Source organism: Lonchura striata, chromosome 4, assembly GCF_046129695.1.
Source record: "Lonchura striata isolate bLonStr1 chromosome 4, bLonStr1.mat, whole genome shotgun sequence".
Classification (NCBI taxonomy): domain Eukaryota; kingdom Metazoa; phylum Chordata; class Aves; order Passeriformes; family Estrildidae; genus Lonchura; species Lonchura striata.
The window spans coordinates 42,985,739-43,010,066 of NC_134606.1; the positions used below are offsets into that span (position 1 = coordinate 42,985,739).

The 24,328-nt window shown below is 38.1% G+C and overlaps 2 protein-coding genes across 5 annotated transcripts in view; both read right to left on the reverse strand.

The window, feature by feature from the left end:
• Nucleotides 1–140, reverse strand: part of FHDC1 (FH2 domain containing 1) — a 36,485-nt gene extending 36,345 nt beyond the window's left edge. The window contains exon 1 of the mRNA XM_021530191.2: nucleotides 49–140. The gene's annotated coding sequence lies outside the window, so the exon portion shown is untranslated. The remainder of the gene's footprint in view (nucleotides 1–48) is intronic.
• A 5,531-nt stretch (nucleotides 141–5,671) lies between these two features.
• ARFIP1 (ARF interacting protein 1) overlaps nucleotides 5,672–24,328 on the reverse strand; it is a 40,847-nt gene continuing 22,190 nt past the window's right edge. For all 4 annotated transcript variants that reach the window (XM_021530194.2, XM_077782928.1, XM_021530192.2 and 1 more), the window contains 4 exons: nucleotides 20,505–20,726; nucleotides 16,945–17,102; nucleotides 14,681–14,855; nucleotides 5,672–7,270 (listed from right to left, as the gene is read on the reverse strand). In XM_021530194.2, coding sequence (XP_021385869.1) covers nucleotides 7,115–7,270; nucleotides 14,681–14,855; nucleotides 16,945–17,102; nucleotides 20,505–20,726 — 711 coding nt within the window. In that variant the 3' untranslated portion in view covers nucleotides 5,672–7,114. The remainder of the gene's footprint in view (nucleotides 7,271–14,680; nucleotides 14,856–16,944; nucleotides 17,103–20,504; nucleotides 20,727–24,328) is intronic.

Consider the following 24,328-nt stretch of genomic DNA (forward strand, 5'->3'; position numbering starts at 1 on the left):
GCTGCGCGGAGCCCCCGCCCGGCGCGGGGTCCCCGTGTCCCCGCTCACCTCCGCGCCCGCGGGAGCACGCGGCGCAGCCCGGTCCGGTGCCGCCGCCGCCGCTTCCTCCCATCGCGCCCGGCCCGGCCGCGCCGCCGGAGCGCGGGGCGGGGCAGCGCAGGCGCGGCGGGCGGGGCCGCGGCAGGTGGCGGTGCTGGCGGCGGCCCCGCAGCGGCCCGGCCGCGGGGCGGCGGCGCCTCCATCCCCCCTGCCCGGGCTGTGCCACCGAAAAGCCCGTGCGGGAGGAGAGCGACCCGCGACCCAGCGCCGGTGCCGCCGCCGCGGCGAACGGAGACGCGCAGTGCGCCTCCGGGGGCGCTGGCTCTAAGCCAGCTCCGGCTGAGCTGCTCCATCGACACAGCCAGCCATCAGTGCCCGCACGCTGTCACCGCACTCACAGCAACTCTTTCGATAGGAACTGGACAGCGGTGCGACCGGCAGCGCGCCCGGCTGGAAGGAACGGGCTCCACTCCACAGCTGAAGCCTTTCGCCCTCTGCCCACGCTCCCGAGCAAGCGCATCCCTTGGTCCAGCCCGTATCCCTCACCCCGGCGCTCCCCGCCGGCTCAGCCCTGCAAGCTCGGGGGAAGCAGGCAAGACGGGTCCCTTGTGACTCTAAAGCGGACGGTGTGAGAGAAGTGCAGACGAATTTAAGATGTAATCACAGCCCTGGGTTACAGCGCTCCAGGCAGCAGCGCATTTGAGTTGTGGATGCCTGAAAGCCAAAGTCCCATTCACTGATAAGGCAGCAAACAAGCACAAATGGTTCTAAAATATTTTATCAAGAGATTGAATCCTATGTCTAAAATAATAACATTTTCACAGGAAGAGTAAAGGTGAAGAACTGCACTCAAAGTCAATCAATAGTCAGCCCAGACATCTGAACACTACTTTTTACAGAAGGCAAATTCCAAAGGTGGAAACAGAAACTCTTCCTTTCCTGAGAGAGGAGGGAGGGAGAAAGAAGAAACCTCTTCCAGTCCCACTTAATAAGCCACCAGAGCTTCTGAGCTGAGCACAGGAGAGAGAAGACATCACCTTGACACAAGCAGGGGTGGGAAGGTAAAGAGCAGCAGGACAAAACCATGTCTTACCTGAGTGTGTAGTGCCTCACCTGTGCTATTTTCTCTGCTCAGGTGTTGGAAGGCAGGAACCAGAGGAAGAGTGGGAGACCAGGTGGCCTCCTCTGGCCCAGGCCTGGAGCCCAGGCCAATGGTTGTGGAGGTTACACCATTCCTGCTCACAGTTCTGCAGCCAGAGATGTGACCTACTGGTCTGGCAAGACAGCCTGCTTTAGTCACCTCAATTTAAAAAAGTAGTATTAGAACAAAAGGAAAATTTAAGGAATGCAATGCCAGAACCCAGTCATTTAAGCTGAAAATTCACTGAATGAAGAGTTCAACTGTAGTAAAAGGCAATTTCCATCACAACACACATGTCTGCTTGGCAGGGTGAGTAGCAGCTGGAGAGGACACGCTCAGCTTTGAGCCAGCGTGGACATTCCTCGAGAGTGTCAGGTCAGCCCTGAGGTCATCAGCGAGGAAGCGCTTTGCTGCTTGGACTGTAACTGCTTGTGCTGGAGCCAAAGGGACTTGTTTTCATTGCTGCCAGTCATGAACACAAATGTTCTCTCGAAAAGACGGAAAGAGCAAACCAAACAAGAGACTTGCATAATAGCATTGTATTTAAAAAGTCAGAACCCAAACAGGAGAGCAGAGGACCTGGGAGCCAGTCCGGATGTCAAGTTAAACTCTTCACTTTTCCTCACCCTGTGGGTTTGTTCTCCCTGAACTTTCCCAAAACATGTTAGCAAATTACTTTTAAAATTTTAGCTGATTTTTTCACCTAAACATGTAACACTCAACAGGCAAATATTTTGCCCATGTGGCTAAAATTGATATGAGTTATAAACAACTGAAAACTGGTCTTTACAGTAGGAAGTATTAGGCAACTTTAATAATAGGTAGATCAAGCAGCCCCACCTATAATAAACAACAAATGCACCTCCCTAGAACAGATAGCATTTAGATGAGTTGGTATACTACAAAACCAAATCATACTGTTAATTTTTTAAGATTTCTAATTAATGAAATGCTCAAGAGAGTTTTCAGGAGGACTACTGTTTTAAAGGCATTTTTTTCTTATGATTAAAAAAACACCTTGTCTTTTGTAAACTCTGCTTTTCTTCAGAGCATCGAGCTTCTCATTCTTTAGGCTGAACACAAATCTAATGATGGAACAGAGCTAATGGAAATAAAATAATTTACACCACCTGAAAAAAGGTGTCATCTTCATTACAATCCCTCATTTCTACAGAGTTTGGAAAAAAGGAGGAGAGAAAGTTAATAGTGACACTCCTATCACATTAAAAGAAGTTATATTTGGGCTCAAAATTAAGCACTCTGTTAGTTAAGGTCTCAAAACAAAACCCTGCAATTAATTACCACCATCACCTAAAACTAGCATGATGCATATGCATATGTAAGACAGGCAAATCAAAACTGAACAGGCAACACAAGTTTTTAGCATTATTTATCTCTTAAGTGCTTGAATTTACAGTCCTTAGTATTTTTTAAGGCAGAGAATGTATAATTATTTAATTAGCACAGTAAGACACACTATTCATTAAGTAATAGGAACACACTGCTGATAGCTGAACTGCTCCTGACTGAACCAATGGATTTATGCTGCCATGAACAGCAAGAACAGGGAAAACCTGAACTAAAAAGTTGTTTCAGGTTTATTCTGCTCTATATCTGATCTCTGCACTTAATTAAGAAATGTTATCTGACAGCCACACTGGGACCCATCTCAGTCCTACCAACCAGTGTTGCACGGGAACTCGGCAAAGATTCTCCTCATCTCTTTTTCTGCTCCTCCTGGAATATCAAATACTCTCTTTCCTCCAGTAGCTATTCTCTTTAAAACAGATTCTCATCAAGGGATGAAGAGGAGTGTATTTGCTCAGAAAACAAAGTTCTGTTCACCTACAGCCCTTATAAAAAGTTGAATGCTCACTTTATGCTGAGAACAAGTCCTTCACAGAAATACACCACCAGGAGCAGACAGCACAGAATTGTTGATAATCCTGCTCCCTTCTTACACTTTTTTTTTTCTTTTTTTTTTCCTTTTAGAAAGGCAGCTGAAGTGTAAAAGGCAATGCTTCTGTGCCAGCACTCTCAGCCACAGGAAACAAAAGACTGGAAAACCACAGACTGAGCTTTTCTGTCCAAGGCCACTGCAGAGCAAGGTTCATACACTGCTGCTCTTGCCTCAGAGCAGGGACCCTGATGAAAACAGCAACACATCACTTTCCCTTTCCATTGCTTTTCCATCAATTTATGTCCTTCTTCTCCAAGGCAGGCACAAGCAATCCTTCCTGCTACTCCTACACTACAGGGTAAGCTACTTGCTTCACTCCCTTCAAACTATTCCCATGATGACAAACACGTGAACACCCCCCATCTCCCTGGCCATTTGGTTTCCACACAAGACTCGTGGAAATTAAAAGGACATTGGTGAAAGAAGGTGTAGAGAGGTAAACGAGCACTGTCACAGAGACAGAACTATGTTTTCTGTGTATCCCTACCTTTAATATCAGAGTAACTGGGTAGAACATAAAGATGTCAAAGAGCAACAAACACTAAGAAATGAGAGAAATATAAACCAAGTAGCAGTCAAATTCTCTGTCTAATATAGGAAAGCCTTTCAATTTGACACAACTTAGCAATGAGTAGTTTGGTTAATTTTAGGGTGGGAGCTAACCATGATAAGATTCATGACTAATATAAAAATTTTTGTGACTAGTACAATCCTTACACCAAGCATCCAACATGGAAAAGATAATCAGACTAAAAAAACCTCCCAAACCTAAAGATAATTGCAGATGAGGAATGCTAAATAATTACAATACCTTTCACTTCTTGTAACACCACAACAAGGAACAAGAGCAGATAAGCAAAACATAAAAAGTGAATATGCCCCCCATTCAGTTCAAAACACAGTTGAGACAAACATTTACCTTTGCTTTTACATTACTTTGATCATTTTTGAAAGGACAGACAGACTAGAGATAAGGTTTCTGGGAAAACCAGTTGCTTGAAGATTGAAAAAGCTGTTGCTTTAATGATGTCGGTGTATTACTATACTCTGCCTGTGTAGATCTCTTTCCAAATAAAAATACAGATACATTTAGTAACCAGAAATATTCTTTGTAAGGGGCTTGTCAAAGCATGAAGTAGGTAAAAGAGCATTTTTAGAGCAAAAAAGCTGTTTGTAGAATTCAGGTGAACAAAATAACAGGAGCAACAAATTTCAAGCAAGCCAGGAGTACAGATAACTTATAGTATGGTCACTGAGAATCAAAACAGCTCCCCAAGTCTCTGGTACAGCAGCTACAACAGCATATCTGAAAATGTTACTAATTGCTTTGAGTTCTTCATCCTAAGAAATCTCACACAACCCTGTAAGCACTAATGTAACAATTTGTTAACAGAGATGAAATCTGTCACAGACAAGTCTCTACAAGGTGGGTATGGCCTCCTTTACAAACAACAAAAACACCCCATCCTGACAATTGTTCACCTAGATAAACCTAGATTACAACCTCAGAGTATTTATTTCAGGATATTTCTTTTTTGCAAGAATCAGAAAGCCTGACAACCATAATTACTTCCCATTGGAAACGCTCATATGTCTTTCCTCTTACAATCTCTTGATGCAAATTTCTGCATTTGGTTAGATCTAAAAATATAATTTTAAATATAAGATATGAGCTTGAATTATTTCATAAACACATGTATTTGAGCAGTGACAAAGAAAGTTACAGTACTACAGCAGGCTACTATCAGTTTAAAAACCTATTGATCAGTTGAACAGAGAACCGTGCTCACTGAGGTTACCCATAACAATAAGTGCTTTGCTGAGCAAAATGGAAGTAATTCTTCCTTGCACCAGTATTAAATGATACACAGACAGGTTTTAGCAAGTAATCTTTTTGGTTCCACCTCTTCTTCCAGGTGAAGAGACTCCAGCAGTTTTAAACCATTGCAAAAGTTTGAGGATTACACAATGACTCATTGGTCAGTCTTTTCTTAAGGCAACTGCAAATTCAAGTTCACTCTTACCATTTCTGAGAGAGTTCCTTCTGAGCAGCAGCAATCCTAGGCAGGAGACACATGAATCTGAGGGAGAAACCAAGAGTATATGTTCCTTATGTGCCCTTTTCCTACACTGTTCTGAAAGACCTAATACTTCAGTTGTGGTCAGTGGGTTTGCATTCTTCACCCCTGCAATAATGCATTTCCCAGTTCAACCCTATACTCACTCAGTTCACTTTCCTTGCACCGTCATATCACATGTGTGCCAGGATTCAGTGGAAGTCAATGGCTTTGAAAGAATTGTAAATAAAATTTAATTTCCTTTAGAAGTTCAAGTCAAATCCCACATATATTAAAAGATTTGCTTCACTATGGATTTGCTTTCCAGTTGAACTTGCCCACTCTTAAGACAGCATCACTACCTAGCACTGCTTTATGAGATATTCTTGGGCAGAGGTGACAACTCACAAAAACAGGACTAAGCTTCCACTGCAGAAGCTCCCTTCTACTTTTAACCATCACAAGCCAAGAAAGTTTGACTGCAAACTTGTTTAATATGAATACAAAATTCACATAGGATATACATTCTAGGGAACGTAATTGAGCAATTACAAGAGATTCTGACAGAACAAAAACAAAGAAGGCTCTGTCAGGCTAAGAATTTAATGAGGAATGATTAAAAAGTTTGATTTACAGTTACATTACAGTTGTGTTAAACACTGAAAACTTTAAGAATGTCAGCTGAAAGATGTTTGAACGTACAGTACATAAATCATACAATCCACACAATTGTAAATAACATATTTGAAGTATTTAATTTTACTTAACATAACATATAAAGCAACATAACATGTGCAAATGAGGACTCCAATATATTGAATTTAAAATATCTATGATAAAACTGACATATAATTTTACATTTAAGGACTACAGAAATGATGAAGAAATTAAAAATGTGTCCTCCATTTTACTCCCATTACCAAAGTATGCTTTTCAATTAAACAGAAAAAACATACTGGCCCAATTGCCTCACAAAATCATACCTGCCCATAAAGTTTAACTAAAGCTTTAACCTGCTCTAAGTGTACAATGACACAGCATTTACACAGGCATCTTCCCCTTGTTGGGAACTGACAAACTATTACATGAAAGGGTTCTTAGATTATGTACAGTGGTGGAAAATATTATCTTAAAAAAAGGCACATACCTGTGATTTAAGGCTAGTACGGTATTTGTTTCATAGAGAAAGAAACATTTTAAATGAAATTAGTACATTTAATGGTTGGCCTCACTCAGCAAACCACTTGGTGCAAAGCAAAAACGTGTGCTCAGAAGCCTCAGACTGACAGTGATTCTTACTTTAGTGTTTTTCTGGTTTTTTAACCCTTTGATGGAAAGGTATATTTTTAAAAAATGCATTTGCTTTAATTCCGCTTGTCAATGAGCCATCTGCTACTGTTGCCTTACATGCAGATATCACATATAGGCCTTACAGTATTCAACTGCAAAATAGTCTTTTAACTTTTTCCTTTTTTTTAAAAGTCATATGAAAATTACTAAAGATGTTTTCTATATTCACCTATAAAACACCAGATGTTGGTACAAATCATGTAAACCTCCATTTGCAAATATTTTGACTAGCCACCAAAATACAAGAAATCACAAGCATCATTTGTCAGTGCAAATCTATAATAGTTTTCTTTCCCCTCCCTCTTCCCCCCCATCCCAATTACAGAAATAACCGCCAACCTTTACATACAAAAGGAGTGCTCTATATTTGAAATTACAGAAATTATGTTTGGTTACTTTAAAGTTGCCCACTTTCCTATCAAATTCAGTTTTACAGTATTATAAAAGGGGAAAAAATTTAAAGCTGTCCGTTCAAGAATCACTACAACAGTCCTTCAACCCCAACCCTTAATTATTCTCAGATTTAAAGAATTTTAGGTTAACATTGGGTCCTCTTCTATGATCTGGTTACTGTTCTTCAAGCCAGGATGGGGCATCTGCTCCAGGAGTTTTCAATTTGATGTGGAACTGTTTAAGTGTCTGTTCAAGCTGCTTTTGATTGCCAGCAAAGTACGCCGCAATGGCATTGTGGAACAGAACAAGCTGATTGTGCAATACCTTCACCTGCAGGCAAGGAGAGAGATATTAAGAGGAGGCTGATGTTAACATCATCACAGTTATAAAGAAATAAGTGTATTTGAAATGCTCAGACTTCCTATAGATTTATTTAACAAAAGCTTAAAAATATAGATATGAAATGCAAATATGAATTTATTTAACATTAAAGTGATTCAGAGTTTTCATAAAGTGTGTTTAACAGCCAATACCAACTCAGCATGCACAGAGCAAACACAATTCACTAAACAGCATAATGTTATCAAATATCAAACACTTGATTACAAGTACCTGATGCCTTCAAATGAGATGCCAAACCTCTAAGATACGTGCCTGCAGGCCAAATGGACCTACCTCCCTGAAATAGTACATGGCAAGGGCATTATCTGAGTATACAGTTCATGCATTGCCCCTCTTGCAGAGAGTTGCTGCTTTCCAGCTCATGGACACCTAAATCAAATTAAAGTGATGTCCTTCTCCCAGCAATATTTCTTGCCCATCTGCTGTAACACAGGATTATTTACAGCACTTCGTCAATATCTTGACTCCACGATTTGTGAAAATTAGTCATGAAATACACCTGTCACAGGAACAACCAAAACCTGGGGAGAAGAGCACAAGGGCAGCTGGAGGGCACCACTGTTTTCCTCTATGATAACAAGCTGCAGCCCCACTGATGAAGTCAAAGTCAAGCAAATGTAACATTTCCATCCTAGCACACCAGGAAACCTGAAACTGTGAATGGACAGCAGTATGCTGAAAGGCATCTGTCCAGTTTCTCCTGCAGCCAAACCCTTTTTGTTCCTGAGTGTACTCTCAGCCAGCACCACCCTACTCTTGTGTCAGACCCCAAATCCCCATGGTGGTGGCCCTGTACCTGTTTCCAGCCTACAAGGCTGAGCCCAGCAGCAGGCAGCCAACATGGAAGGGATCAGAGGAACAAAGTGGCTGAATGAGCCCCAAGGGAAGATGTGGGAGGTAACAGATTGAGTTTTCTCTACTCAGATTTTAGATCACTGTCTCATCTCTCAGCACACTCCAGAAGGGACAGTCTACTTTTGTCATTCTGGGAATCAAAACTGTCCTTGGGCCAGGTTTGGCCTATGCCTGCCCAGTGGGCCATGCTTGTTTTAACAGGTTATTTGTTATTGGCTACTGCGCTTCTCTGAAATGCATGCAACTCAGTACAGAAACACCTTATAATCTTTATTTAATGAAAGATTTCTAATTAAACTGCCCACCATTATATTTGACACGCTATGACACCTGAAGAGTGCAACATTTACTCAGAAATGTAATAAATATATTTTAAAAATTCCTTGAGAATAAAGGGCTGAGCATGTGTGTGTATATCCCTGCAGGAATATATAAAAAGTTCTGCACAAAGTTAAAAACTCTGATTATATAACTTTTTTTTTAACTGAATAGCAGACTCAGTTCAAAAATTAAGTGATAACCTCTTCTTTGCTGGCCCAAATTTTCATCTAAGTTGCTCTGACAATCTGAAAACTGGAATCCCTATGTCTTCTCCCTATGTTTCTCCTAATAATTCAGCTTAATTTATGCAAATACATGCCAAAGAATAGGCTTTTTGTCTCATTAATAGCGTAAAATGATTCTTTATCCCACCAAAAGGAATAAAGATGTATTTACATGAGGGGTGTGAATGGTTAGAAAGGTATTGCCCAGCATACCTTTAGATGATTTTTTTTTAAATTTACAAAATAATTTACAGAATTTATCACATACAGACATTGTAACATCTAGGAGACGGGATTTAGCTAACCACACTTGTTCAAATAGAGTACAACCTATTTTTTGAGTCATAAAAGATGACCTCTTCTTCAGTTTGTGTGGGCAGACAGGTATATAAACATAGGGATTTTTCATCTATAAAAATGTTAATTACAAAATATTACACTTTGTAAGTGGAAAATGTCATAACAACATGAAGGACTTGCTTTTAAAAACTTAGAAAGCACAGTGCTTTTCTTGATCAGATTCTTTCGTCACTGACATGCAAGACTTCATGCAATCCAAGCCAGGAATTCTACAGAGAAGTACACTCACTGTTATGGCATATTATTAAAATGCTACAAGAGTTTTACTCGTAGAGTTTATAGGAACTCAAATAAAACAGGGGTAATGAACCTCCCCTCCCAGCCCAAGTTCATCAGTCTGAGACTATATTTGGTATTTTATTAGGGTAGCTTTTAACATAAACCTTCTGTGAACTGCCCCAAAAATTTTCTGGTAATTTAAAAAATTCAGTCAGGCCTAGGCTCAAGGATGTGTACACACACGCACACACAGAGGCAGGAACTGACAGTGTAGAGGCAGATAATTTGGACTGAAAAAAATATGTTTTGTTTTGGAGGTGTTTTTTTAACTACTAAAGCTACCTCATCATGGTATAAATTTCATGATTGTTATCAAACTGGCTCCAGAGGTTCAAAGTCTTAGAACTTCTACTCTCCTCCTTCAGAAGCTGATTGTTAGTGAATCCCAAAAATGATGGTGGGATCTTCTTTTCCATAGCTTCATTCAAGTAACTTTACAAGTTTTTCTAGAAAAAGACCACTTAAACTGTCTGACACTATATAAAGACAACAGCCAGCAAAGAGAAAAAAAGGTGTAACACCTCAAAACACCCTGTATGTCCACAGCAAAACCACCTGCAACCACAGCTACAGCCCAACTATTCATTTAAAACCAAGTTCAAATTTACCCAGTTTTCCCATGAAAGAATCTCGCTCCAACTTGGGGAATGGGTAAGTATCTTACCCAATCCCATATCCAGTCACTGACTGCAACTTCCACTCTGTATTTCACCTTAGCCCTCTGTTGGCAAATCACTCATAGAGATATGCAGTCAGTTGGATCAGATAAAAGATCTCAATTAAAATTAAGGAGACAATAATGTATCTGCTTTAACCTGGATCAATTCCCCAATCTGATTCTCTACACAGCTGCAAAAACACTTTCACAAACACTAGAGAGAAGGCAATGGGGGAAAAGGGGGGGATGAAGGGATCACTTTTTTTTTTTTTTTTTTGCATCAAAGCCTTGAAACAATTGTCAGATTACATCAATAAAGGCCAACTCTTGATCACCAAGCTGTAGCACTGATTCCAGGAAAGGAGTGTTTGAAGATTTGCCTCAAAGAATGCTAATGGTATGCTGCTAAAATACAGCCAAAATACAGGTTCCAATATATGACTAATATAGCCGTCAAAAAGACATCATGCTTTACAGTTAACAGTTAAAATCTTTGTTCCTTTTTAATTAACTACGTATACCTATTTGTTCCTAATTATAAGCAGAGTAAGCACTTCATAATACAATTGGCACACATATCTCAAAACAAAGCTGAACTTTTTGGATAAGCATAAAAATCTACATGTAGACATATCCTATATAGGAGACTTAAGTGTCATATACAGAAGATACTACAGGTATTGGATTTTATTTTTCACATGGATGCCTCTTAACATTTCAGCTCTTTCTAAATATTGCTGTCTTTCCCCACCTCCCTCTGAACACTGTATTTTCTGTGGAATGGTAAATGCATATTTCTTTACACCCTCCTCATTCAGACCGTTTCAGCCATCTCAACAAACAAAAAGACAATACTCCTATCTGTGAGTCTGGACCTCCTCACAACCAACACAATCCCTTCTCCTAGCTATCTTAGTTTGAAGGTACTTAGTCTAAACACTTTCATCATCTGGGTCTCCACTGGACCATGGACCACTTTCATTTGTAGAAGCAAGCATTTAACAATCAAACTCCTGAAGTACAAATCACAAAAGTGCAGTCAATTTCTCTACACAGAATGGTATTTGACATTACTCCAGTGCATCCAAGAGTAACAGGGTTTTTTTTCTCAAAAGGACAAAACCTTCTAAAACTGTTTTCAGAAAAGACAAAAATATTTAAGCTAAGAACAGGACATCATCCTTATTTAAAAAAATGACTATTTGTAAGATTCAGATTTTTAATGCAACCATTATTACAGTCATTAGCAAACACTACAAACTTCTACAGAAATCTGCCAGCTGGGGATAGCACCAATAAAACTTTGTATCAGCATTAAGAAAAATGAGTTCTAACTTCAAGATCAAATGCTGTAACAAAATCAACAGAAATCTTATATATCTTGGTTTTAAAGACAGAAACTTGCAATTCCAGCTTTACTGTAAATACAGCTCTCTGAGCCTTTGAGGGCTTTTAATTGAAGTATTAGCATATGAACTGAGGAAAACGGGCACAAAGAGACTGCAACCATGTGATGCCTTTTCCCCATATAGGGAAAACCTAGATAGGGCCATCTGCATTACGGGTTCTTAGGTGACATTTGCAGCAACACAGACCAACTGGAGCCCACCAGCCAGTTAAACTGGCTTCAGAGGTTCTTCATTTACTAGGAACACACTGCTGATAGCTGAACTGCTCCTGACTGAACCAATGGATTTATGCTGCCATGAACAGCAAGAACAGGGAAAACCTGAACTAAAAGGATGTTTCAGGTTTATTCTGCTCTATATCTGATCTCTGCACTTAATTAAGAAATGTTATCTGACAGCCACACTGGGACCCATCTCAGTCCTACCAACCAGTGTTGCACGGGAACTCAGCAAAGATTCTCCTCATCTCTTTTTCTGCTCCTCCTGGAATATCAAATACTCTCTTTCCTCCAGTAGCTATTCTCTTTAAAACAGATTCTCATCAAGGGATGAAGAAGAGTGTATTTGCTCAGAAAACAAAGTTCTGTTCACCTACAGCCCTTATAAAAAGTTGAATGCTCACTTTATGCTGAGAACAAGTCCTTCACAGAAATACACCACCAGGAGCAGACAGCACAGAATTGTTGATAATCCTGCTCCCTTCTTACACTTTTTTTTTTTCTTTTTTTTCTTTTAGAAAGGCAGCTGAAGTGTAAAAGGCAATGCTTCTGTGCCAGCACTCTCAGCCACAGGAAACAAAAGACTGGAAAACCACAGACTGAGCTTTTCTGTCCAAGGCCACTGCAGAGCAAGGTTCATACACTGCTGCTCTTGCCTCAGAGCAGGGACCCTGATGAAAACAGCAACACATCACTTTCCCTTTCCACTGCTTCTCCATCAATTTATGCCCTTCTTCTCCAAGGCAAGCACAAGCCATCCTACCTGCTACTCCTACACTACAGGGTAAGCTACTTGCTTCACTCCCTTCAAACTATTCCCATGATGACAAAATGTCATCTTATACAATAAACAGAAAAGATAAAGCTTACCTCAGAAAAGCTCTCAGCAGATAATTATATTTAAGCCAGAATTTAAGTGTAAAGGAAGTCCTTTCTATAGCTCATTTGGGAACAAAATTACACACACCCTTTAGTAAATATTTTTACACCTCTAGTGTCAAAACTGAGAAATGTCAACCACTGATAAAAAGGCTTAGGCATGTGAGATTCCCTAATGCATTAATCTAAAAGGCAGGAAGGAAAAAACAATCTCTTTCAGAAACAATTTGTAGGCTGTGACTGCTAACAGGATGCTTGGTCTAATTCAAGACTGTCACTAGGGAGACAACTTGTTCAGTGTTTCCTAAACTATCTAATTTAATTCAAAAAAATTATGGAAATATGTTTTGTACAAGAAGGAAATAAAACGCTTTTGGCTCTGAAGCCTTCCTATACATATAAACATAAATTGTTAAGTATGTTATATAGATAATGGAAACCATGAGGAAACAGGGTAAGTCCTATTTTAAACTAATTTGAACTTAAGCATCAGAATTCCTGTACAGATATGAGCTGGAAGAATTAAACCGTTTTAACAGAGGTACATTGTAGTGGTAGCAAATAACTTACCAAAAGAAGAAAAAAAAGGCAGGGAGAGTAGGAAGACACCTTCAGCATCCCTGTTTTCAACCTCACATAGTTTTAAAACCCAGCTCTCAGGAGCATTTTCTAATTTAAGAATCAATATCAGTATTTAGATTAGAATTCAGCTTCTTGAAGAAAATTAATTTCAATAAGAATGTTTTCAATACTTTTCTTTTTCAAAGTTTTTCAGCAAGAACCAGAAATAAAGTCAGGCCAATACCAGTTTAGTCACCTGATGATCTGGTCCATCATAAAGCCAACTTTTGATGGCTATGTAATTCCAGACCAGGGAGTCCTAAAGCAGATGCCTGTATGAAGGAACAGTACTCAGGAGCTATGTTTTACGCATATATTTGTTTGCTTATTTTCTCAGCCTTTTTCTTATCATCTGTTCATGGTTCATGTTTCTTCCCTGAGCCCCATCTTTATTCTAAGAAGCTGATGCAACTGACTATGTGAAAATATATTTAAGAATACAAAATAATAATCTATTTTAATTCGTTTAACTTGTCCCTATGATTTTTCCTTTAAACTTTCCTCCTTCCAGGCAGGGACCATGGTTTGCTATTGTAATCTGGGGGCACTCATATATTCTTTGACAGGCTCTTGTTACCTGTGTTCAAATGTTTAAAATACGTTGAACAACCCATACTGAAAATGCTAACCCACTGACAATGTTAACCCTGGAAAAACTGACAACTATCTCCTATGTAAGTTTTAATAATCTTTTTCTTCCTCTGAAGGATTGAATATGATTACAACACACATGATTATAACCATCTCATTTACCATGAGTATGAACAAAAAATCAGATCCTGAAAGACCATAATTTTCACATCTAATTTGAGACAATTTTAAAGGACGTATTTATCAAAGAAAGGACAGTTTTAAAGTTTTGTATGGCAGCTTTATTTTTGCCTGGTAGAATAAGAAGGGTAAGAATCCCATCATTAAGAGGGTATGGATGAAATGGTAGGGTTGAAATAAACGGTTACAGGGAAAAAAACCCCCACCCTTCAAACCAACAGTTCAAGAGTCCTGCTTTTTATTAAGAAATTATAAAGGCATTAGTTATAGAAAGTAGTACCTCTTGAGTTCAAATTCTTAAAGAAAGCTTAATTTTGAAGAAGCCTCTTCATAGTTCTGTTGCTTTCTTTGTACATAACCTCCATGAAAATGTTGCCAAATGTACATATTACTTTGAATATTAAATCAGTAATTGTGTGACTCATTTAACCATTAAATATGGTAATCTGGAAAAAAAATATGGTTTTGCAAACTTGAAACCTCCTGTATCAACAAGAAACTTACTGCCACAATGTTTATTATTTGTAGCTGGAACAGCTTGATTAGGGACTTCTAAAGCTGCTTGCTCTAAAAGTGTGTCCCCCAGTGATACAGCAAGGATTCAGAAAATTCAGCTTATTTTCCTTGATAGTTCTGCTTCTAAATGAATATATATTTCAAGATGTAACAACTTAAAATATGTCTAGAAAACAGCAACATGTTGAACAAAACTCCTAATCATAACATGAGAAGTAGTAGCTTACCTTATTTTCTTCCAAAAATTTCAATTTGATAGATACGTCATTACGCATTTTGTCGTATTTCTCTTTATGCACTTGAAACAGTTGCTGTGATTGTTCAATCTTTGGCAGAGTGTTTGCATCACGAGGGCCAAGATTCAGCTCTTCCAGGTCTGTTCGATAAGCATCATATTCAATCCTGAGAAGAAAGAGGAGAAGGGAAAAAAGAACTATCTAAGGGCAGTGCCTCAAAACTGACCTCACATACAAGTCCAACAGAAGATGAACAAAAGAGTTAAGTACAGGAGAAAAAAAAAAAAAAGGCAAAAAAACAAACAAAAAAAAAATGGGCAAGTTTTTTTTCTCCCTCCTCCTATTTATCATGCACATTGTATAAAACTGCCTCAACAAGCACCCTCCCTTTTCTGTTCCTGTCTCAACCACAGGCTCAGTCAGAGCTTCTCCTGAGACATCTCAACCTGCTAACCCAGAAAAAGCTAGCAAATATTTTTCAGGTCATTCTTCTGCTGTTGAATCAGTTCACTGGAGAGTTTGTGTTGAGAATAAGAGGCACACCAAGAGCATGACACCCCCTTTAAGCAGATGTTTGAGGAACAGGTCACTTACACCAAACTCTGACCTAAGCATTTTCAGCATGCTCCAGACTAGTCCCTATGCAATAACTGGACAGTTTCATAGCTCTCCCACAAATACTTTTCTGAGAACTTGTCTGTCCTATGGAAAAACAGACTGCAAAAAGATGGCGCAGCCCTGCCCGAAGCATCACTCTTCCTTCCATATTTTCTGTAGTTGTCAAATAATGGAACCTACCATATCCACCTATTTTAATGGGACAAATGACACTATTTTTGGCCTTTTAAACATGCTTTCTTACAGACATTTCTTAAACTGGAAACAAATAAGGATGAAAAACTGGTTATAAAACGCAATTTTCAGTTGACGTTCTGCTCAAAAGAAAAATACAAACTTTTCAGAGGCAAAAGGACTAATATTCACAGGGCTCTTCCTGATTCTCATTGCCGCTATGATTGAGGATTTATAGGTAATTTATGGCTTAATTCCAAAAAGGAAACCATTAAACTTATAGAGAGCTGACAGAAGAGGGGAACGGATGAATGCTAAAGTGCAACCGGGAACAGGAAAGAAGAGGCACAAATAAATGCAACCTATTTTCACAGTGCAAAATTATGAACTGGCCATGTCAGTGATGAACCTTTGTAATTTATTTGCCTTATTAAAATGGCAAAATATTTTATTTCTTTAGTGAACAGAAAGGGAAAGCAATGAAGGTATTTCAGGAGGGAAGAACCATATATTTAAAATGACAGACAAGAACAACTGCAGCAGATTTATTTTGTGTAAATTTTCCAGGGGATACCTGGATGTATGAACCAATTTTTTTTTTTTTTTAAACACATGTCAAAAATAAAGCAATACCTTATCTACACATTAATTCTACCTTTCATGCCTTTGAAAGTTTACCTAAATATCAAAACAGTAACTTACTATTTTGTTCAAAAATAAGCATTAGAACAGAACAATTTAAAAAGAGGGGGAAATTCAAAACATAAGCAGTTTGCAATTTCGGAACTAAAAGACCCGAGGTATCACAAAAAATTATATGCATAAACTCCATCTTTTGTCAAATTAAAAGAAATGCACTTGATTTTGGTAAGTAAAAGAAAGTCAGAATGGAACCACTCATCAGAAAGAGCTACAAGTCCCTGACAGGAAAAAGGAACCCAGCTTTAGAATATACACATCTAAAAGTAATCTTCTCCAGCATAAGAAAGCCATTATTCACTCACTGAGAAATTTCTGGTTTCTTTTCCCCTTTCTGACCAAGCCTGAAACTTCTGCATAAAAACCAAAGTGTGAATTGTAGGCATTGTTCATCAGAGGCACAAGACTAAATGTCTTTCAGTCAAAAAGATTATTTTACCTATTGCAATGCAGCAGCTGGACAAGTGTTAATCTTCCACTGTCACGCTACCTAGGAAGCCCCCTTAATCTAGCATGTGGGATAAACCAGCTATAATTACTCCCACAGCTAATAAGTAAAATTCACTCTACAAGGAAACATGTACAAAACATTTGAAGATCTGTGCAATCATCTACAGTTAAACAAAAACCCTCATTAGATGAGAGCTGTGTTATAAGGTTTTTGTCTGACAGGTTAGTCACTCAAATACAAGGTCTAAGCTGATACAGCGTCTGCTTCCCGAGGATTAATTCATATGGAAAAAGGCTAGACACAGGATAGCTACCTGGCACTTTCGTACTGTTTCACAGTCAACAATGTATCCTCAATTGTTTTATTCACCAATGTATTCACACTGGCAATAAAAAAGTTAATAGCCCCGAGAAGCGTTTCTCCATTTTTAGCTAGAAGTTTTTGCGTCTCTGCATTGTAGCCAAACTCCTCCTATAAACAAAGAACAGAGAAAACAAAGCTGCAGATCAATTGAAATCATAGCATTCAGCAGCAACTATATAAAAAAACACAAACACAGATGTGGCAGGTCTTTCAATTCTGTTTGAGTATTATTAAGACAAAACCAATATGATTTCAATACAATATTTAGTTCACAGTTCTTATGGAATCTCTCCAACATCACTAAAACATAATTTATGATTTTGTTACCACACATTATGTTAAATCCTATTTTATAGTGTGATTTTTCTGCACTCTGATATCTTGAATATTACTTAAAAGTAAGTGCTAATGCAATCTTCACATTGCCATTCAGCAGGGTTTTAATTCAGCATCTCTTGTGGTTGTCTAGCTAATACTTCAATACAAACAGAGACACTGCTACATTAAATACAGTAATGTAACTAAATTCACAAGGACACACAGTATTAACTAGCTATTAAGTTTTATTCTTACATTCTGGAAAGGAGCACTGCAAAAAACCCCAACATCTATAATGGTTTAATAGGTTGTAAATAATTGAAGAGCAGAGCATTATAATGAATAGCAAATAAAATTTTTAATGTAGCTCATCCATAAATTTCAAAGGGATGAGGGTAAAATTATTTCCAAGGCATTTTAGTCACATTTAGACATGTTTGTCCATGTCTCTTTGTTAACAGCAGAGTGAGCTGAGCAAGGCTGCAAAGATTTTCCTAATGCATGGATGCCAAATGAACCCAATTATTATATAGCATCTCTGTATTCTACACATGGGAGTTTCCCAAAAAGACTACAATCCCTGGTTGTAATGACTATAAAATACTATAGATTCATATTTGGAACTTTGGTCTTTTTAGGCTTGTACACTGCCAGCAACTGACTCAGAAGTGCTGTATTCTCCCAGTTTCCTTTCATCTCTCTAGAAAATGAACACCAGAGCCAAATGATATTTCATGTTAACAAGTTCATGACAGTAAGGGTAACAGGTAATGGGCAATGGTAAGGGAAGAATTCTCTAGAAAACAAGGTGCCAAGGAAGTAAGCAATTGAAGGAGAAGAAAAAAAGGAAGAGAAATTAGGGCAAGTTTTTACGAGCTAAGCCTTGTAAATGCTGCTAAAGATCTATCATCTTTCCTTTGTATAGCTGCTTGGGCATCAAAAGCATTTGGCTAAATTGCTACAGATTTTGCTGGAAAAAAAAACCAAATCAAGTATTTTCCAGCTGGCTTTGCTCTAACACCGCCAGCTACATAGCTAACATGAATGCTAGCACAGAGAAGAAATACCAGCATGCTGGCAGAGACAACAGCAATAGAAATGCCCCTTGCAGCAGCTTAGTCCCATCTATTTTTCCTCCTGCAGGCAAGACTGCAATTAGTTCTCCAGCTGGTCTTTTCACTCAGATCATCCCTGACTCAAATGAACAACACTACCAGTTCAAAGTGGGAGGTAAAAAGGACTGGTCTGCAGTGGCCTGCAGTACTAAGGACTATGCTAACCAACAATCATGTCCTTCCAGTGGCTCATAGTTTCATACAAACTTTTCAGTTTTATCCATGACCTCTGCAGATACCTCTTATGAAACACAGAGGAAATCCTTTCCACACCTGGAGTTTACACTCAGTTAATACTCTAGGCTCAGGTCAATTAAAATTGGGATTCATCTGCCTATATAATTAGAGGCACATGAGCCTGGAATCAGCAGCTATCTTTGTATCCAAAAGAGAAACAGCAACCCATTCACATTAAGTAATACCTCACCAGATACCACATTAAAAAATTGTTTTGTTATCATGTATAAAAGTATTACCTGGAGACTTGGGGGGCTTTTTAATTTTATTCTAAGATTATATATACTGTTATCACATTAAACATTAAAGACTAACTGTTCAGAAGTTTTACTTTTAGTCCTGCACAAATTTTAGAGGCAAAAATCCAAATATCCAAAAGCAGGCCTGGCTACAGATGATAATACATTACAGATTATACACAGGGAAAACACAAAGAGGAAAGAGACAAACACCAGGCAAGTCTCCAAGAAGCAAAGGTTAGATAACTCTTATTACAGCAGCAGAAACCTTTATTTAATTTTCATCAACAACCTCATTCAAGAATCTACACAAGAGATGAATGATGGAAACAAAGTCCAAGACCAATATACGATGCTGAAAGAACCTGGAGGATCAGTATTCCCATTAGATGTTACAAGCTAATCATGGGAAAAAACCCAAGATTCATTAAATGAGCAAGATGCCAGATTCTGTCCAAGTTTTGGAAGAAACATCCAGTTTCAGCACATACTTCACAATAATCATTAAGATCTGCCACAAACCACATGCCTATATTTGTGTCAAGAATAAACTGATTATTAAAAGCTTCTTTTAGCAGCTCATATAATTTCTTAGCTGCTAGAAATGCTCTACATTCACAGATTCTCATCTGTCAGACTAATATTAAAAATTCCTCCATATTAGTGTAGGAGTTTCACATTTTTTCAGCTAGCTATCACTTAAGGTTCCACTGTGCAGGCATGAACTCCACCTACTCCCTTAAAACTCAATGGGAAAAGACAACTATGAAAAGACAGATGTTTTTAAAATCACAAAGATAATTTGAGCTGTTTCAGCAACTATGTTTCAGGGAATTATTAAACCATTTAATATTGGTTTTCCAAAGGATCAGATTGTTTTAACTTTGCAAATGCAGGACAAGCAATGTAGAAGAAAGCCAGCTACTATATTCTGTAAACAACATGCTGAACTCCTTGTCTCTCTTTACAGCAAACAGCTTTACTACTGGCAAAGAAAGTGCCAGCGTTACATAAACTTCTAAACCATGGAATCATAACAACCCAGATATCTCAAGATTGCCTCTCTTGCTCAGCAGCTCCAGACAACATAAGAATACAGGTAAATTGTATTAGTAGAAAAATTCTGATTAAAAAACTACTTAGAGATCAAATCTCAATGCTTAAATATGCTACAAAAAAAAATTCACTCACATTCAATGTGCACAAGTGAAGTAATGTGCCCTAATCTACTTATTCCCAGGCACATTCGCTAAAGACATCATGTAATTGAAATGACATAACACTCTGGAGCACTTTGATGACATTTCATTAGGTGCAAAATTAATACTAAAATGCATCTTCTCTACAAAGCAGAATTGTCAGTTCTTGAGTTTAACCATCAACTAGAGGCTGACATTCAAGAAACAGTATAGAACTACAGTAATTTCAATAATTTCCTACAGTTTTAAGTGAATCACAGAAGCTTTCAACACAAAGAACATGTAATATATTGTTAATTATGTTTATAAAAGCAGCTGCTAACTACAAGATACCCTGCACGAGTCAATTAGGCTGATCTTCATCTCTGACACTGTATTTTCTTAACACTATGAAAGCCTTACATGAAGTTCCAATGATTTCAAACTCAGGTCAGCAAAAGCATCTCCAAGTTGTCTTTGGGTATGCACCATCTGGAAGAGCTGTGTGGACAGTGTCTGTGCCAGTCTCAAGATATTTTCGTATTTTTTTTTGTTGTCTCTCAATATATCTATCTGAGCTTCTAGTTCCAGGTCCACTGTTCTTGAGCCACGACCCAGTTTTTCAGAGATGATCTGACGTGTACACTGCAGAAAAAAAAATAAATTATAAAGATTCAAGTATATTCAAGACAACAGAGCATACACCCATTTTCAGCTTCAAGGGACATATAATTACACACAATTCTTTCACAACCACCCCTCCCAATATAAGTTTGCACAACAAACTGAAAAAACAACACAGTCTTTAGAAGTTTATCAGGACTCAGCAAGAACAGTTGGACAAGTCTCAACTCCTACTAAGATGAATATTCAAGTTAGCAAATCAAGAGCATAACTAATTGTTTCTCAAGTAAAAGAACACTTATCTTTTTATAGGTTTGGTGAATCTCATTAAGTTAAAAGAAGCATTTTAGCCCATTGCATTTAAGTCACTTAATAGGAGCATTACTATTCTGCATAAAAACGTCAAGTTAGTAATCTTTTGGGTTTTGTCTACCAATTATCTGATCTTAACATCCAAGTTAAATTTTCCAAAAATGTTCATTTTGAGGTTTTTTTTTTAGGGGGCAAGTAAGAAGATGGTGGTTTTCTGAATGTTTTTTGAAAGCTGATTAGGAAATTGGGAACTCCTACTAAGAAATATGCAAAAGTATTAAAATGCACTTATTATGTATACATCTATAAAATGAAGATGATTTACTCAGAAAGACTCTCTTTTCTGTCGTAAGTCAAATTCTCAGTAGGCTTGCAGTTCATTAACACACTGAGCAGGAAATGTGCTCTTGCAGCTGTAGACACTCTCACCCAGCCCATGGCTGTGACAGAGCAGGCTGCTACCACATTCCACTGATCTGCAACACCTTCTCTGCCAGAGATTCGAGCCCAGCTTGGCAGTGAGCCTCCCAAGATGCACACTGGGGTTTCCCTTGACACAGGAGAAGACATTTGCAAAGCAGATGTGTAGCAAAGCTATACAGTTTCTCTATGGAAAGCAGAATTATTTACTGCTCTAGTAAGTTACTTGAAGTTAATCTGTGGTCACAAGGTGTGAATGGATAACCAACTTAGACATTTGAAAAATTACTGCTAGAAAGAAAAGGTACAAGGAAATTAAGCTGGTAGTCAAGGTCATGTTTGCTCTGAAAGATCTTAACCTAAGCACAAAGCTGTTATTTTAAATTTTTTTTGTGAGATAATGCCCAAACTTATCTTGTAACATACTCCCAAAATACACTACAGCCTTAGATCTCATAGGGTTTCCCAATTCAAAGACTTTAGTTTAATACCATCTTTACTCATGTCCAAAGGAGATGCACATTCAACCTGCTAGAACTTCCATGTCCTTTCTTAATGTAATAGAAGAACACAAGAGATTCAAACATGATCAAGGAGATCAAGTTGATCATGACCCATAAGGTTTAGGTGAGAAGACACAGACTATTTGGGCTACTTTGTTAGATTCAAGTAATTCACAAGAAAAAGCACAGCTAATCTAGGTGACGTTTGTCTGCTAAGCATCAGAAATTTGGGAAAGCATAACAAATCGTAACAGAGGATAAAACTTTATTACCAAAGATTCCAAGAGAAATTGCAAAATACAGCTTAATTCTGTGTGTGCTCAGAGCATAAATAAGCCTTTCATATTTCATAGGAATTATGGAAGTGATGGTCAAATTTTGGCTATCTTCCAAAAGAACTGACACACACACACACAATCCCATGGAAATGCAAGAGAAAAATCTAAATCATGGAAAGCAAACTTTTTGAAAGCAAGAATAAATTACAAATGTAGGAATTATTTTCAGTGAAGGGGTATTTGCTTCATAAGTCACAGCAAAACACCAAAAAAAGCCCAGCAATGACAAGTGAGGAAAACCCAGTAACTGGAAAGACTTAGACTGCATACTTTAACTCAGATGCAGCAAAAGATAAAGAAAATGCCCTAATCTATTTTGATTTACTCCAGTTCTAAGTGGACTAATACAAGCACATACGTTGCTCTATATTATCACTAGCAAAGAAAATTCCACATATTAATTCCATTGTGCTTTGCTCTAAGAGTATCTATAAAGGAAACTGTCACAGAAAAGACCATGCAACTCAAAAAAGAAGTCATCCAATGGAAAGCTTAAGAAAAACAACTCAGACAAAAAAAAGGTTACCAAAATACATTTAAGAGAAATACATTTTAACTTGTACATGCCAAAGATGAACAGAGGCATTTCTGGACATGTCACAGAAATAAATGTTCTATTAGTAGCCCAGTGTTAGAGAGGTTTGTAAAACAGGTTTGCCATTTTCAGCCCCTCAAAGTTTAAGAAGTTGTATGAGAAACAAAAAGACAAGCTTGTTAGAATTGCTGAAAGTTACTGTAAATGCAGGCGAACCCAATGGGAAGAAATTATGATGTCTAACTCCAGTTCAGAAGGCCAAATGATTTATTATAGTTATGCTAAAATACTTTAATATACTATATAAAGGAAGATACTAAAACTACATACTACTTTCTCTAACTATCAAATCTAACTCCCTCACAGCTTGTAACCCTGTTCTCCAGAGTCCAGACACAGGTGGATCCAATTGGCCACCAAACTCAAACAATCTCACCAGAATCCAATCAAGCAATCACCCCAGGTAAACAATTCTCCAACCACATTCCACATGAGAAAAAAAGGAGCAGAAATATAAATTGTTTCCTCTTTCTGTCTCTCTGTGCACCTCTATGAAAAATCCTGAGAGAGAGAAATGTGCTGCCATAGAAAGTCAAGGAGACTCTTGACTTTCTTGGAACTAAATGTTTTTGCTAGACTGAAAACTTCTTTCTCATACAAAGGGGAAGGCATGGACAGAAGAAAGAACAGAACAAGATCTTGCCACCAGACTATGGAAAGAAGGGCAATTTCTCTTCACACTAACTCATGATTACTAGGGAGCATTTGACTGGAGAATGTGAAGGGCAATGGTAGTTGCAAAGGCATTTATGGATGGGAATGATTTCTGAACATACCCAATAATTTAGATTTCTCAACCCCTGATACAGACACCATGGTATAAGAACGACTCATGTCAGATTCCTAAAGAACTTCCTCACAGCAAATTTCACCACTAGCTCCCCTTGTAGATTAATGCCTGGTACATTAACACCAGGGATTTTAAATTCCGAGAGATTAAAGTACTGACATTTACTCCTGTCCTTTATTTCTGCATCTTCAAACCTATGAACAGTTAGCTATTATGAGATAAGGAGGACACCTCTTCCCATGATCTTCCTGATGGGAATGAAAGCAAACCAGTATGTCCACAAATTTAAATACTGTCTTTAACCATATTAAATATACTTTTTGTACAAAACCCACAACACAAATGTATGGCATCTCCAAGAACAGTTGCACAATACTCTATCAACTCAAAATGAATTTCTAAGTTCTCTGAATGATCTTATGTCTCAAAACAAGTGTGAACAGCAAGTCAATATGGAACTCTACAAAGATCATAACTGACACATCTCCTTAGGCATGTTCAGGAATAGATAAAAGTAAGCATATTGTTTTCTGAAAATGCTAGTCTTTGTCTGCTATGTCATTACTGGTGTGATTCTATATTTCAGCAAGGGGGAGGTTTAAGCCATAAAAGAAAACTAAAAATCTGAACTTTGCAAAGACTACAGCCAAAGAAATTGTGTTCTA